Source organism: Mustelus asterias, chromosome 1 (genome assembly GCF_964213995.1).
Source record: "Mustelus asterias chromosome 1, sMusAst1.hap1.1, whole genome shotgun sequence".
In the NCBI taxonomy this organism is placed as follows: domain Eukaryota; kingdom Metazoa; phylum Chordata; class Chondrichthyes; order Carcharhiniformes; family Triakidae; genus Mustelus; species Mustelus asterias.
The window spans coordinates 151,150,943-151,166,450 of record NC_135801.1 but is presented as its reverse complement, the minus strand read 5'-3'; the positions used below and the strand labels follow the sequence as shown (position 1 = coordinate 151,166,450).

The 15,508-nt window shown below is 43.2% G+C and overlaps 1 protein-coding gene across 1 annotated transcript in view; it reads right to left on the bottom strand.

The window, feature by feature from the left end:
- Positions 1 to 4,316: 4,316 nt before the first annotated feature.
- The window catches only part of LOC144511619 (AT-rich interactive domain-containing protein 3A-like), a 468,398-nt gene continuing 457,206 nt past the window's right edge, over positions 4,317 to 15,508 (bottom strand). The window contains exons 6-7 of the mRNA XM_078241915.1: positions 14,679 to 14,768; positions 4,317 to 7,063 (exon numbers count right to left, since the gene is read on the bottom strand). Of these exons, the coding sequence (XP_078098041.1) occupies positions 6,906 to 7,063; positions 14,679 to 14,768 (248 nt within the window). The 3' untranslated portion in view covers positions 4,317 to 6,905. The remainder of the gene's footprint in view (positions 7,064 to 14,678; positions 14,769 to 15,508) is intronic.

The window sequence follows — 15,508 nt, the reverse complement described above, 5'->3', positions numbered from 1 at the left end:
CTCTCACAGTCTAAAAGATGTGCTGCTTAGGTGCATTGGCCATGCTAAATCCTCCCTCGGTGTACCCGAACAGGTGCCAGAGTGTGGCGACTAGGAGATTTTCACAGTAACTTTGTTGCAGTGTTAATATAAGCCTATTTGTGACTAATAAATAAACTAAAACTTTTAAAACTTTAAACAAATCAGGCAGCACCTATCAAATGAAACAGGGTCAATGAGCAGAATTTTGTGCATCCCACTGAAATGGTGGGGGGGAGGGACCAGGCGAGTAGGAATCCTTGAATGGTGGAAACAGACGGCTGAATGAAATGGTTGGTGGGAAGGCAACCAGGCGATGGGTGGGAAGCTACGTTAGATGCTGAAGAGAGCTGTTTATTTGGCTGCTGCTATGGGATGGCTGTACACAGTGGGATCATTCGAGTGGCGAATCGGGATCATGGGCTGTCAAATCCTCGACAAGGGAACGTTAGTGGTGTTGACGTGAGGAGGTGAAAGATGAAAGCATTTTGCTGCTGTCCCTCCACAGGAGGACAGAAGGAGTTCACAAAATTGCAGCCTTAGAGGCACAGTTCAGAGAGAGATGGTCTAATGGAGTAGTTTGAGGGGCACAGAGTGGGGTGGGGGGTGGGGGGGGGGCGGAGGCTGATGGAACAGTCCGAGGGGCACAGAGTGGGGGAGGGAGGGGTTGTTAGAACAGTCTGAGGGTCACAGAGTGGGCGGTGGGAGGGGTTATTGGAACAGTCCGAGGGGCACAGAGTGGGCGGTGGGAGGGGCTGTAGGAACAGTCCGAGGGGCACTGAGTGGGGAGTGGGAGGGGCTGATGGAACAGTCTGAAGGACACAGATTGGGGGGTAGGGGGTGATGGTGAGGGGCACAGAGTGGTGGGTGGGGGGGGGGGTTGGGCAGGGGGGGGGGGGAGACTGATGGAACGGTCTGAGGGGCACAGAGTGGAACATCAACTTTAGAGGTAGAACCAGAATTATTTTTGTCAACTTAATCTCTATAGCATGACTTCTTTGACATTGCAGCCTGGGTTGTCAGAAATATATGACATTATAAAAATAATCCAAGTTAAAGCACCCAGGTATGGAACAAGATTAATGTTGCTTTCTACAAACACCATAACTCAGCCTTTAACATTTTTTAATGGAGATCACAATGTTGGATGCATGAACAATGTAGCATTGAGGGAACGTCAGCAGGCAGCAGAGGTACCATTATCTGTGAGAGCAGCAAAAGGGCTCTTCTCCATCACAAACCTGAACAGGTTCCATCTGAAACTTTTCCGAATTGGCTGCCTATGGCATGATCACAGTTCCCGCCTGCTTGGGCAGAGGAAGAATGAATGGGAAGGTCTGAGCCAGCAAAGGAAGTGTCGGCAGAGGTAAAGATCTAAAATTCAATGTTGAATCCAGAAGGCTGTAGAGTGCTCAGTTGAAAGATGAGCTCAGAGTAGCAAGCCTTGAGTTCCCTCTTGCTTATCATTTCAATTTTCCACCTTGTTTCCGCTCCGACCTTTCTGTCCTTGGACTGCGACTGCGAAACTCAACGCAAGCTTCAGGAACAGCACCTCATCTTTCAACTTGGCATTCTGTCGCCTACGGAGTCCTGCACTGCAGGGATTCTATGGAGTCACATTGTGTTCAACAATTTTAGATTGTAACTTCTGCCTCCATTTGGTTCAGTGTGTTCTTTATTCCTTCACATTGCATTCAGCCACCTGCTCTGCAGATATTACACCTCATCGGGACACACCTTTTTTTTTTACTCTACCCACTACCATTCCCTTTGCCATTTGTACCATTGAACCTGTTGTCTTTGAATCACCCCTGCCCTCTCACAGACCTTCCATTTGTTCTTCCTCCCACACCCTGCCTCCCCTCTTTCCCTTGTGCAAAACCTATCATATTTCTATATTTCCTCAGTTCTGATGAAGAGTCAGCGACCTGAAACGTTGGGGGCAATTTTAACACTTTGCCCTAACCCTAACCCTAACCCATCGATGCGCGCACAATTTCTTGCCTCTCGCGATCTTACCCGCACTGGATATCCGGCGCATTCAGCCTCCTGCCCATTTCCGGTGAGAGGCTGAATAAATTATTTAAATATATTTAAAACTTAATTGAAAAGAAATTAGCAAGCCCGGGACGCTATCCCCCGGGCTCACTCGCCTTTATGACTTCACCGGGAGACGTTCTCTCCGGTGAGAATTACGTATGGTCCCCATGAACGGGGACCAGCCGTGATGGCCTTGCTAATAGAACCGGAGGCCATTGAGGCCCCCCTGGAGGTTGAGGGCAATGGGGTGGGTGCCCTGTGGGCAGTATCAGCCTGGCACTGCCAGCCTGGCACCACGGAGGGGCAGGGCCTGAGCAGTAGGGCCAGGCCAGGGGCGGGACCTATGGGGGCAGGCTTATCGGGTAGGGAGGGGGTTGTCTGCTGCAACTCTGCATGAGATTGGCTGGGGTGGGGGTTTTCTCCCTGTGACACTGTATGCGATCGGTGCAGGAGGAGGGGGACGATCGGTCTGGGTGGTGGGGAGGGCAATTGGCCTGCGTGGCAGGGATAGTGGGTGATATTTCTGAGTGGGGGGACAGTCGCAATCGGTTGCGGGCCCCTGAGATAGAGGTGCTTTGTTGAGGCCATGTGCAGCAGCAGAGAGCTGACAGATCTGTCAGATCTATCAGTTCTCTGCTGGTTGCCATTGCGCATGTGGAACCAAAGGTTTGCACATGCGCAATGGCGCCTTTTGCTGCTACAGCTGCCTTCCTGCTGAGTTAAGCCCCGCGCAGTCCATCTAATGGCTAGAAATGGTCGAGTCCACTTTTTCCTTCTCTAAGTGCATAAGATATACAATTTGGACTCACCCAAAAAATGGATCTGAAACTCTCCCATTTTCACGCTGGCTAGGCAGTTTAAATTTTCTCATTAAATCACCTCCATTAACTCTGTTTTTCTCTCCACAGATGCTGCCTGACCTGCTGAGTATTTCCAGCATTTGTATTTCAGATTTCCATTATCTGGACAAAATTGAGCAACTGCTTTAAGATTGAATTGAATAACAGTTACATGAAAATATTCTCTGTCGAGCTTTGTCAATGGTTCGGATAGTAACTATACTTTTGGTGCAGCAATCAACCTTAAAGGCCAGGAGAATGCGAGATTCGATCCTTAGCTTGTTGGAGTGTCGTTAATCTTAGCTGATAGACTGTTATACATGGTCACGATGCCTTAGTATGTGAAAAGAAAATCACGTATCTCTTTCAACTATTATTCAGTGACCTGCATGTAGAAAATGTATCGGTGCAGATCTTTGATGAGAGCAGAAAAAGGTACAACTGTAATGTTCGGCAGTTTGCCATCTCTGACACTGAGCGCCTAGACTTAGACATGAAGAATGTCCAGCAGGACAAGGAAGTAGAGATTTTTCACCACCCCTGGAATTGTACCCTACCAGGAGAGAAAAAAATCCCTTTGCAACATAGAGAAGTGAGCAAAAGTATATATTCTTAAAAATTCACTTATGGGATGTGGGCTTTGTTAGTTTGGCCAGCATTCATTGCCCATTCTTAATTGCCCTTGACAAGCTGCTGGTGAGCTGCTTTCTTAAATTGCCGCAGTCCGTGTGGTGTAGCTACACCCACAGTGCTGGTAGGGAGGGAGTTCCAGGGTGGGGTAGCACGATGGCACCCGTGTTTAGCACTGCTGCCTTACAGCAGCAGGGACCCGGATTCAATTCTGGCCTCGGGTGACTGTCTCTGTGGAGGCTGCACGTTCTCTCCGTGGGTTTCCTTCGGGTGCTCCGGTTTCCTCCCACAATCCAAAGATGTGTAGGTTAGATGGATTAGCCATGGTAAATTGCCCCATAGTGTCAGGGGGACTAGCAGGGTAAATACATACCATTTAAAGGGATAGGGCCTGGGTGGATTGTGGTTGGTGCAGTCTTGATGGGCCGAATGGCCTCCTTCCGCACTGTAGGGATTCTATTATTTTGACTCAGTAACAGTGAAGGAACGCTGATATATTTCCAATCAGGATGGTGAGTGGCATGGAGGGGAACTTTCAGGCAGTGGTGTTCCCATGTATCTGCTGCCCTTGTCCTCCGAGATGGTAGTGGTTATGCATTTGGAAGGTGCTGTCTAAGGATTCCTGGTGTTCCTGCATCATGTAGATGGTCTTAAGAAACAACTGACAGTTGGAAGGACAAGTATCCCTTCACACCAGTGGAGTAACTGATTCTCATCAACCATGGAAAACTATCAGTGTGTAAAATGCTGGCAGAAATTTCCACACATTGGAAACAACTCTTTCAATTTATAGTTTAATTTCTGACCGGTTTACAAAGAATAACTCCAATGCCAAAGCAAAACACCATTTTAACACAAACATACTCTCGACAGTGTATTTGTTTATATAGCATCTCTTTCCTTTCTAAAATTCTAATCCGGAAGATGGTTTCAGGATTTATTGAAAACAGTTTTATTACTGAGCAAGGATATTACAGACGCATACATAAATTCATTCAGAAAGTTGGGATTGGGGTTGGGGGCGGGGTAGGGGCAGGGAGGGGAGGGAGCAGAGTAAGGAAATGTGGGTAATTCAGTAGACTTCACCAATTGTTATTTATTTTCCGAATAGTAAAACAATCCTAATATTAATTGTTCCTATGGGTGGATAGAAAAATCTCTATTGGTAAGAAAAGTTGTGCTGCTGATGATGATAAATGATTAGAAATCACATACTTTACTGGTGGAAAAACCAAGTGAACGGAACACTTTAAGAAACTGTTTGGTTAATTGTTTAGTCTGACATATTTTCCAATTGTGCATATTCCACGGGCATCAAATTGGAGAGAGAAGTTCTCCGTGTAAGCAGCATTTTCTAAATGTACTAGAAGTCAAATGGCAAAACAAAATCATCTTTATTCTCTTTTTTTTTCTTTGTTTGATACCCCTGAGCACCACAATCCAGTTTTCACTTTAATGCACTGGATTAGTCAAGAAGAAGAAAAAAAAATAAGTTTTATACACAACTAGTAAGCCATTTTCGAACTAAGGTCCTACTGCGTAGCATTGCAAGAAAGCCTAAAACAAAGTGAACAACACATAATGGACATAAGTAATATTTAACCAGCAATGTGCTACTGTTCAACCAACTGTGTGAAATGTGCTGTTTGATCTTTGGTACACAGCAAAAAAAAAGAAGCCATCATTAAACCTGGTTCACAGACAGCTAGAGTTCCAGCTAATGGCAACTTGTTCCCTTCCTAACACCCTGCAAGGATCCTAATGATGCGACTGGGAGTTGACAATCTGCTATTCAGAATAATGAGGTAGGTGTACAATAGAATATTCCCTTCTTTGGTACAACAATACAAAATTTAAAAAAAAAACAGTGATTGGTGAAAATAAATGCTTCACAAGTGGCTTTACAATAAAAATACAAATTAAATAAAATGACTTCTATGAGGTATATTATGAGCATCTCTCTTTTTTCTTTCTCATTAAATGTTAATTAGAAGATTCACGAGGTAATCGGCTGCATCTGTGAGTAGCAAATGTTCAGGGGCAGAGGCAGAGGTTGCCATTTGAGTATATCAGAAGTCAAGAAAAAAAAAATCGATATAACAGCAAGATACTTCTTTCAGACTAACTTCCATGGACTCGACAAACCTTTGCAATGAGCTGTTGGATTCTGACAACATTAATTTGAACAGACACACCTCCACCACCCCCCCTTGACTCCATTCAACAGCCTGGGTCAGTGCATCACTGTCAACATGATCATCTGGCCCTGTTCAATAAAGCCACTTAATTGATAAAACTGCCCCACTGCTTTTTTTTTTCCTTTCTCTTTGTGCACTTAATCATAAATCTCCATATTATCGCTGCGCAGAGACAGACGTGCAGCCATCATTTTGAACAACAGGACATGGATGATAAGACAGAATTGATCCCTGTAACACAGTTGTAGCTTTGTAAAAGGTCAGGCCCCAGATGTATTCCCAAGATTCTTGCCTGATATGGCAATTTCCTTTCGAGACCCAGTACCATATGAACAATCTCTAAGCTGTTTTCTCTCTCTCCTGTCCTCTTACAAAGATTCAACTTCCTCTAATGATTCAATGTCATTGACACAAAACACAGTAAATATACGGTGTTAAGTCAGCCCATTAAAAACTGTTCCCTTTCTTCAATATTGTAATATGTTCATCCTTTCTTTTATATCTACTTTTTAAATATTTATTTCTTGGTTGAATTCAGCCCTGTGATATGATGCCATATATCCTGATAAATTATTCCTTTCTTTGGTAAAAGCTGAGTTACAGTATATGTTTTTTTTTCCTGAAAACAACTGATTGTTGAAACAAAGTAATCAATCCCCCTCAATCATGAAACATTATTAAGATGTAAATATGATCACTTGATGATCTTTTTTTTTCCTTTTTATTTCCCCTTCTTTTTGGCCACACCTAATAAATCTTCCAAAAACTGAACCTTTCTGCGGAACACAACAAAACCAGTTATACACGGACAAGTGTGTCCAATCAAAATGGTCATCCTGAATCTCATCACCATCTTCATTGAAGAGTCTATGGTCGTGTGGATGTCCATTTAAAATATAAGTGTCAACCCACTTACAGAAAGCAACAGATTTACGCAAAGTTAAAATCACTGATTTTGTTTTTCTTTCACAAAAAATTGAGTGGAGTCCAGTCCAACAGCGATTAAACTGTACAATATAGTAAATGTGACCCTCATGCATGATTGAGTTTTTTTCCATCACTTCACCTGCAAAGTTATCAATATTCTCATTGCAAACTTTCCTTGCAAAAAAAAACACTCAAAAAAACACCAGAGTCTTCAGGGACTGTCTCATGTGGTCTCCTGTACGTCATTGAGGCTTCAAGGTGCAGAACTGGTCGGAGTGTGAATATGAGATGAGGAAGAGGAAGGCTGGGCTTGTGCTGCTAATGCCGGACTGGGCATGCCCTGAGAGTTGCTGCTGTTCCCGTTGCTGCCAGACATCACGGGAATGATTGGCCTTCGTGCGAAGAGAACCCCTGAAGAACAAATAAAATTTAGTAACATAGATACATAGAAAATATAAGCAAGAGTAGGCTTTCAGTCCTTCCAGCCTGCTCCGCCATTCATTTTGATCATGGCTGATCTTCAAATTCAATATCCTGATCCCGCCTTCCCCCCATATCCCTTAATCCCTTTGGCCATATCTAATTTCTTCTTGAAATCATACAACGTCTTGGCCTCAACTACTTTATCTGGTAGTGCATTCCACACATTCACCACTCTCTGGGTGAAGAAATTTCTCCTCACCTCAGTCCTAAAAGGTTTGCCCCTTATCTTCAAACTATGACCCCTAGTTCTGGACTCCCCCACTCTTGGGATAATTTGTTCTGAATCTATCCTGTCTCATTCTGTTAGAATTTTATAAGTTGATGCATAAGTGATGCATTTTGGTAGAACCAATGTAGGGAGGAGCTATACGATAAATGGCAGAACCATAAAGGGTGTAGATACGCAGAGGGACCTGGGTGTGCAAGTCCACAGATCTTTGAAGGTGACGTCACAGGTGGAGAAGGTGGTGAAGAAGGCATATGGCATGCTTGCCTTTATAGGACGGGGCATAGAGTATAAAAGTTGGGGTCCGCTGTTGCAGATGTATAGAACGTTGGTTCGGCCGCATTTGGAATACTGCGTCCAGTTCTGGTCGCCACACTACCAGAAGGACGTGGAGGCTTTGGAGAGAGTACAGAGGAGGTTTACCAGGATGTTGCCTGGTATGGAGGGGCTTAGTTATGAGGAGAGATTGGGTAAACTGGGGTTGTTCTCCCTGGAAAGACGGAGGATGAGGGGAGACTTAATAGAGGTGTATAAAATTATGAAAGGCATAGATAGGGTGAACGGTGGGAAGCTTTTCCCCAGGTCGGTGGTGACGTTCATGAGGGGTCATAGGTTCAAGGTGAAGGGGGGGAGGTTTAACACGGATATCAGAAGGACATATTTTACACAGAGGGTTGTGGGGGCCTGGAATGCGCTGCCAGGCAAGGTGGTGGAGGCGGACACACTGGGAACGTTTAAGACTTATCTAGATAGCCATATGAATGGAGTGGGAATGGAGGGATACAAAAGAATGGTCTAGTTTGGACCAGGGAGCGGCACGGGCTTGGAGGGCCAAAGGGCCTGTTCCTGTGCTGTATTGTTCTTTGTTCTTTGTTTCTATGAGATCCCCTCTCACTCTTCTAAATCCCAGTGAACATAATCCTAACTGACTTAGTCTCTCCTCATATGGCAGACCTGCCATCCCAGGAATCAGGCTGGGAAACCTTTGCTGCACTCCATCTATAACAAGGACATCCTTCCTCAGAAAAGGACACCAAAACTGCACACAATACTCCAGGTGTGGCCTCACCAACGCCTGATACATTCGAGGTTTTACACCAATCCCTTTAGGATCTCTTTGTCTTGACTGCTTTTACACACACAAATTCCGATATCCAGCCACCAATTGCTCTAGAATTATTTCAATTAATATCTCACAAATTGTAGTATGATACCACAAACCTTAGAACCACTTAAGATATCTTTCCGACTTCTCACTAGCCAGCTCCTTTTCAGTTCTGTGACTTGAATGAACAGTGCCCTGTTCTCCTTCCAGTTCCTCTTTGATCCTTCAACTTAAGATCGCCTGGAAACTCCTCTTCATTTCTCTAGTTTCCTTAAGTAGCAGTCCTTTAGTTTCTGTCACTGTTTCTTAACAATTATGCCATTGTATGGCTTTTCTTCTAGCAAAGTTGAGAGAGATGTTCCTTGAGCAGGCTCGGTGGGCCAGATGGCTACTCCTTCTTCTAGTTCTTATGTTATGTTCTTATGTTCCCTCTCTAGCTGCCTATCATCAACAGTTCTGGCTTCCAACTATAACTAAGAACAAAGAAAAACACTTCTTCCGTACAAGGGCCTTTAGATGCTAAGCAATGCCTGCAACTATGTTTACCTTTTACCCTGCAGCTCTCTCTAAGCACAATAGAATCCCTGCAGGAACTGAAACCAACTTCCACACATACAAACACAAATCCAGCATGAAATCTAACTATAGGTTTCTTCCAGTCATAGCAACATTAAATTAAGCCACTTATTACTATACCTTATTTCTAATGTTCACTAATCTTTAAATATTCTCAAATGTTTCTAATGTTCACTAGTTCTCAAATGTTCTCAATGTTCATTCGTTCTCTAATGTTCACTAGTTCTCAAATTCTGGATTCCCCAACTTCTCCACATTTTGATAACATTTATCAAAATCCTGCATCCTCCCTTTGTCCAGAGATTAAAGTTATAGGGTACACCATTTTCTGTTATAACTCAGCTGAACACAATACTCCAGACATACCTACCTAAAGTCTAATGAAAGAATTGCTTCTTAACATTGTCACATCACACCTCTAGCTGTGCATTTTAACCACCTGTAAACTTTGAAGCAACAGTTTTCAAAATCTAAACACCAAAGGTTAGTTGCTATTTAACATATAATCCACAATATTGTTTCTTCTACTTAATCTCATAAATCTGTACTCATATCTGATTAATACAATTTGACATAGCAAGTTCTGACCCATTTAAAATATTGCATATAGATTTGTTTTCACCACTGCACCAAATTTGGTGTCATTTAAAAATTGAGGGCAATATCATAGAATCCCTACAGTGCAGAAGTTTGGCCCAGCAAGTCTGTACCAACTTCCCAACAGAGCATCTCACTCAGGCCCTATCCCTGCAACCACACTCACTTACCCAATAATCCCCCTAATCTACACATTTTAAGACACCAAGGGGCATTTAAGCATGGCCAATCAATTTAACCCGCACATCTTTTGGACTCCATTCCTGTCCTGGGTCTATATACTTGGATGTCCTTATCTACAAAAAATATCAATCCCCATTTTAGTAATTTTAATTGATTTTGCATGCTCAGCCTTTTTTTTAACAAAGAGAGTTCAAGATTGCCACTGGCACTTGTGTGAAAACTGCTTCCTAATTTCACCCTTAACTGACCTAGCTCTAATCTTGAAGATTAACAAAGAACGAAGAACGGTACAGCACAGGAACAGGCCCTTTGGCCCACCAAACCTGCATCGATCACATTGTCTTATCTAGACCCTGCCTGTATCCCTCTATTCCCCGCCTGTTCATGTGTCTATCCAGATAAGTCTTAAATGTCGTTAACGTGTCTGCCTCATTTACCTCACTTGGCAGTGCATTCCAGGGCCCCACCACCCTCTGTGCAAAAAACTTCTCCCCCACATCTCTACTGAACCATTCCCCCCTTACCTTGAACTTGTGCCAAGGTCTGAGGTCAGAGAATCCCACCCTGAGACTCCTTCTTTAGGTGTTCCCCTTACCAGGGGAAATAGCTTATCTGCACTTATCACATCGTTTTGTCTTTGCTACTCTATCTATCTATCTATCTATCTATCTATCTATCTATCTATCTATCTATCTATCTATCTATCTATCTATCTATCTATCTATCTATCTATCTATCTATCTATCTATCTATCTATCTATCTATCTATCTATCTATCTATCTATCTATCTATCTGTCTGTCTGTCTATCCATCCATCCATCCATCCATCCATCTATCCATCTATCTACATCTGTTTATGCATGTGTGTACGCATATATTTATATTAAATGTCAATTTCTTTGCATTACACTGAATAGGTGTAAATTGAGAGAGGTAGATACTCAGTGAGACCTTCATGTCCTCATGCGTCAGTTGCTGAAAGTAAGCGTGCAGGTACAACCCCTTCTCCTTCCCTTACCTTTTCTCCCTGCCGCCCCCCCCCCCCCCCGCTTCCCCTTTTCTACATTCTACCTCTGTCCCAGTTCCCCCCACCTCCCCCAACATCTTCATCTGTCACAGTTTACAGCTTCTCTGCCGCTTGGCCATTCACAGCCTTTATTCTCTCTGTGGACAGCTATTAGCAGGTTTTCCCCTGGTTTCTATGGTTATGACTCATCTTTCATTCCCTCCCCCTGCAGTATAAATATCTTCCACTTTCTATGCCTTTTAGCTTTGACAAAGGGTCATCTGGACTCGAAACATCAGCTCTTTTCTCCACTTGGAACCGGCAGTTTGCGGTGTCGATGGTAGTCATGATGTGGAGATGCCGGCATTGGACTGGGGTAAACACAGTAAGAGTTCTTTAAACATGACATGCAAATCTCAGGCTTTGCTGGCATGTTTAGGCCCCGGCCCTCTACTTGACAGCATGAAATATTCCCACCTGTTTTTCTTTGACAGAGTGTTCATAAGATCAGGAGAGGAAACTGGACTGTTTCCCTGGAGAGAAACATGCTGGTTTTCCTGCTGGAACCAACACTCTGCCATTTTGTGTTAAGATTCCGCTCAATGAGAGAAGATTTTAAAGTGTGTTTCTGGGAGTGGAGTTTGGAAATTCTCATATGACAATCATTTGGGGGAATTCGGAAGAGAAAACCAAAGACACTATCTTGGGTTCGGAGAAGAGTGGCACGGTAGCACAGTGGTTAGCACTGCTGCTTCACAGCTCCAGGGACCTGGCTTCAATTCCTGGCTTGGGTCACTGTCTGTGTGGAGTTTGCACATTCTCCTCGTGTCTGCGTGGGTTTCCTCCGGGTACTCCGGTTTCCTCCCACAGTCCAAAGATGTGCGGGTTAGGTTGATTGGCCATGCTAAAATTGCCCCTTAGTGTCCTGGGATGCGTAGATTAGAGGGATTAGCAGGTAAAATATGTAGGGATATGGGGGTAGGGCCTGGGTGGGTTTGTGGTCGGTGCAGACTCGATGGGCCGAATGGCCTCTTTCTGTACTGGAGGGTTTCTATGATTTCTATGAAGAGTGTGTACTTGACCACAGTCAGCCCGTGTGCTTTAGTAAAGGACTTTGTGTGTTAAGGAGACCATTGTAACTTCAAATGTCCATTGTCGTACATGTTAATCTTAAAATTTGTGTGCATTTGCTAAACTAAGGGGGAGTAAACGAGTATTGTATTATAATCCATTTTCTTTTCTGGATTAATAAATGTTTTTTCTTCTTCTTAAAACTAATTAGCAGTCCTGTGACTCAGTTCCTCCACATCTGATAAACAATTAAAAATTAAGTCTTTTGAGCTAGGATTCCATTCTAAAATCTTCCCATCCAGTTATAACATCAACTGGGATGGTAACACCTGCAAACGCTACCATCTAGAAGAAGTAAGAAGTCTCACAACACCAGGTTAAATCCAACAGGTTTATTTGGAATCATGAGCTTGCTCCTTGCTCCTGAGAGTCCACTCACCGGATGAAGGAGCAGTGCTCCGAAAGCTCGTGATTCCAAATAAACCTGTTGGACTTTAACCTGGTGTTCTGCGACTTCTTACTGTGCAACTCCAGTCTAATGCCAGCATCTCCACATCATACCTAGGAGAATAGGGTTGGCAGGTACATGGGAACACCACCCCAATAAGTTTCCCTCTGAGTCACACACCAAATGGGCATAGTGGTTGAAAAAGACAGCTCACCACCAACTTCTCATTGGCAATCAGGGATGGGCAATAAAAACTGGCCTTGCCAATGATGCCCACATTGCACAAACAGATAAAATAAATAAACCAAACTAATCGCTGTTCTGGAAGAGGAGTTTTGATCAACTAATTGTTGTCTAAACAAAATATGATAGTACAGTAAAAATGGGGTTATACAAATATTCTGTTTTCTCTGGTGGGATGAGAGCCACTGGAGAGACTAATCCTGCACCATCCTTTTAAATCTGCTACCCTCCAATGTTTCCTGCATCAAGTTTATTTTAAAAGGCATTCAAAATTTTACAGACAGTCGGGATAGTTCAGGCTGAAGCGTATGTAAACAAAATGACCTCAAGACAGGATTCTGAGGTAACATTGTCAGTCTTCTGATATATACAGGAATTTTACACCCGTGAACCCAACGCTTTTTTGTGCTTTAATCAATTACCAACTCATAAATCTTTAACCTTCAAGCATATTTAGAATTCTAAACAGTTACTGTAGTTCATGACACATCAGCTGAAATGCCTGGTTGTCTTTCCATTGTAAAGAATCAAGGTGGAAAAAGAATATGGTCTGAAGCTTGAGATACCTGCAACAAGAGGCAGGTGAAAATCAAGGATGTGCTAGTTGGGCAGTGTTAGGACTGACTTGTGATAGAAAGGGACACAGATGGATGAAGATACCAAGCCAGATATAAACCGGCAAAAGTGGAGTTAATTTTAGTTTAGTTAGGGCATCATGATCGGCACGGGCTTGGAGGGCTGAAGGGCTTGTTCCTGTGCTGTACTGATCTTTGTTGTTCTTTGTTAATTCCTTCAGTCCCTCTGATGCTGCTGACAGATGGAAACTCAAGGCTGGGATTTTTTGGTCTTGCCCGAAGCCAACGTACTTCCAGCAGGTCCATCAAATCTTCAAAGGAAGATTTGATGGAAATTCCCAGCCTAATATTACCATATGTAATATTCAGTTGCCATTAGAGGCACTTTCACAACACAAGGGAGACACTGCAGGCTGGATTTTCCTCTTGGCAGCGTCAGGGTGGGTCTTGTGCCAACACTCCCCCATTGTTTGTACAGTGGAAGTGTCACAACAGAATAAAAATGCTTGCATGTTGATACATACTCAATGTCAAAGTTGTTGGCACTGATGGTGAATGTCAATGCCTGCTGTTTTGTTTGTGGCCTCTGTGATTCCTACCCATCCATGCAGGCCAGCAAGGGACATGGGTCTCAGAAAAGCTGCACTTCACCGAAGTGAAACTGATGGGTTAAGACCGCATGCCAAAGGTTGTGTGGCCACAATAGCTTCAAACCTGCAACCTTTAGGTTGCTATGCATGTGTAATCCTGGGGATGGGCAAATCCTGCAACGTTACAACTGATGCTGGAATCCATCCTGTACTATCCTCAATGGGGTAAACACCAGCCTGCTTTCACACCTTGTACAATCACTGGAAATACAAATTGGATCGGTAAACAGTAAACTGTAGTTAGCACAGACTCAGGCTATTCAATACAGGCTTCAAAGTATAAGATTATGCTTCAGACTATAGAAGATGGTGAATTTGTTGCTACATTTCCACATACTACTGCTTTCTATGGTCAAGTTTGCTGGTATGTATTGATCCCAACAGCTACCTTTGCTGTAGTCTTTTATTCTTATTTGCTTCAATGCTCAGCACAACATTCCCTCATAAGTATCCCTCTCCTATGTCTCCTTCCATCCCCCCCACCTCCCCATTCAATCCTATTTAATTCCATGTTTCCATCTGTTCCCCAAGGAACGGGTTTGAATTAAAGGGCAAGTGAACACGGCAGAGAGGGCTCTGAACTGCCAGTGCTTACACTGTGGTAATTAAACCCTCAGCTCAACGACACAGCCTGGATTCAGCAGTCTATTTCTCAATCTAAGACAATGAGCACAATCGACCACAAATCAACAAGGGCAATTTCGAGATATTTAACTTTTTTAACTGCATCGGACTGCCACTTCATTAGAATGGATTTTATAGTAAAGACATCAAATTGTGTATAGAACTTAACGCCACTGCACTGCTATAAGTTATTGGATTTCCTGCTTGCAATTACATCGGAAAACAGCCTTCTATTTACCTGTGTAGACAACTCCATTTATTTCTATTGACATGTTGATGCTGCTAATGCCATTTGTAGACAGGTTCAATGCAGTTTCTTGTCTGTCATCTGCTGGGGAAAGCAAGAAGAAGAAAATACCAATATGAGTGCCAAAAAGCAAGATAGCTGAGAGAGTAAACTAGAGATGATAAGCTGGCTCCTGGGACCTGATAGCCCCAGGATATTTGATTACTAAGTTTCTCTTAACAAATAACACAAGTGTTTTTCTTCCCCCTCTGTACTTGCCTAGAACTGTTCTTTATTAGATTGAAATTGGGTCCAATTAGTGGAATTCTTTACCTTCTTCAACCTTCCTTTTCACCCACATTCTATAAGCTTTTAAAATAAAGTTTGGGGAGTGGTTGCCATCTGATTGCTTATTCTTAATTTCTCCTCTTAGACCTTGGTGGTGTTTCGCGATGAGGTTTTCACCCAGGTTTCTTAATAAAAAGAAAGTTCCTCTCCAGATTAGCTTTAAAGTTTCACAAACTAGTAGGTGCCCAAAGGGTAGATGATACCAACGTGACAGTCTTAAGGCAAACACATTGACCAAAATATGTAGACTTCATACTTCCCCTTAGCAAATGTGTTGAATGGAATGTAACTTGGGTTTCATTAACATTTTTGTATTCAAAAAGCTGAAGACTGTCCGTGTTGTGAAAAGCAGCACTTTCTATTTCAGGTACTAGCACTCTCTTTTCAGATATCACGCGTTGGCCACATCCAACAACAGAAATAATAACTTGCAATTATGTAGCGCCTTGAATGTAACCAAAATCCTGGGGTGCTTTTCACAGAAATGTGTGGAA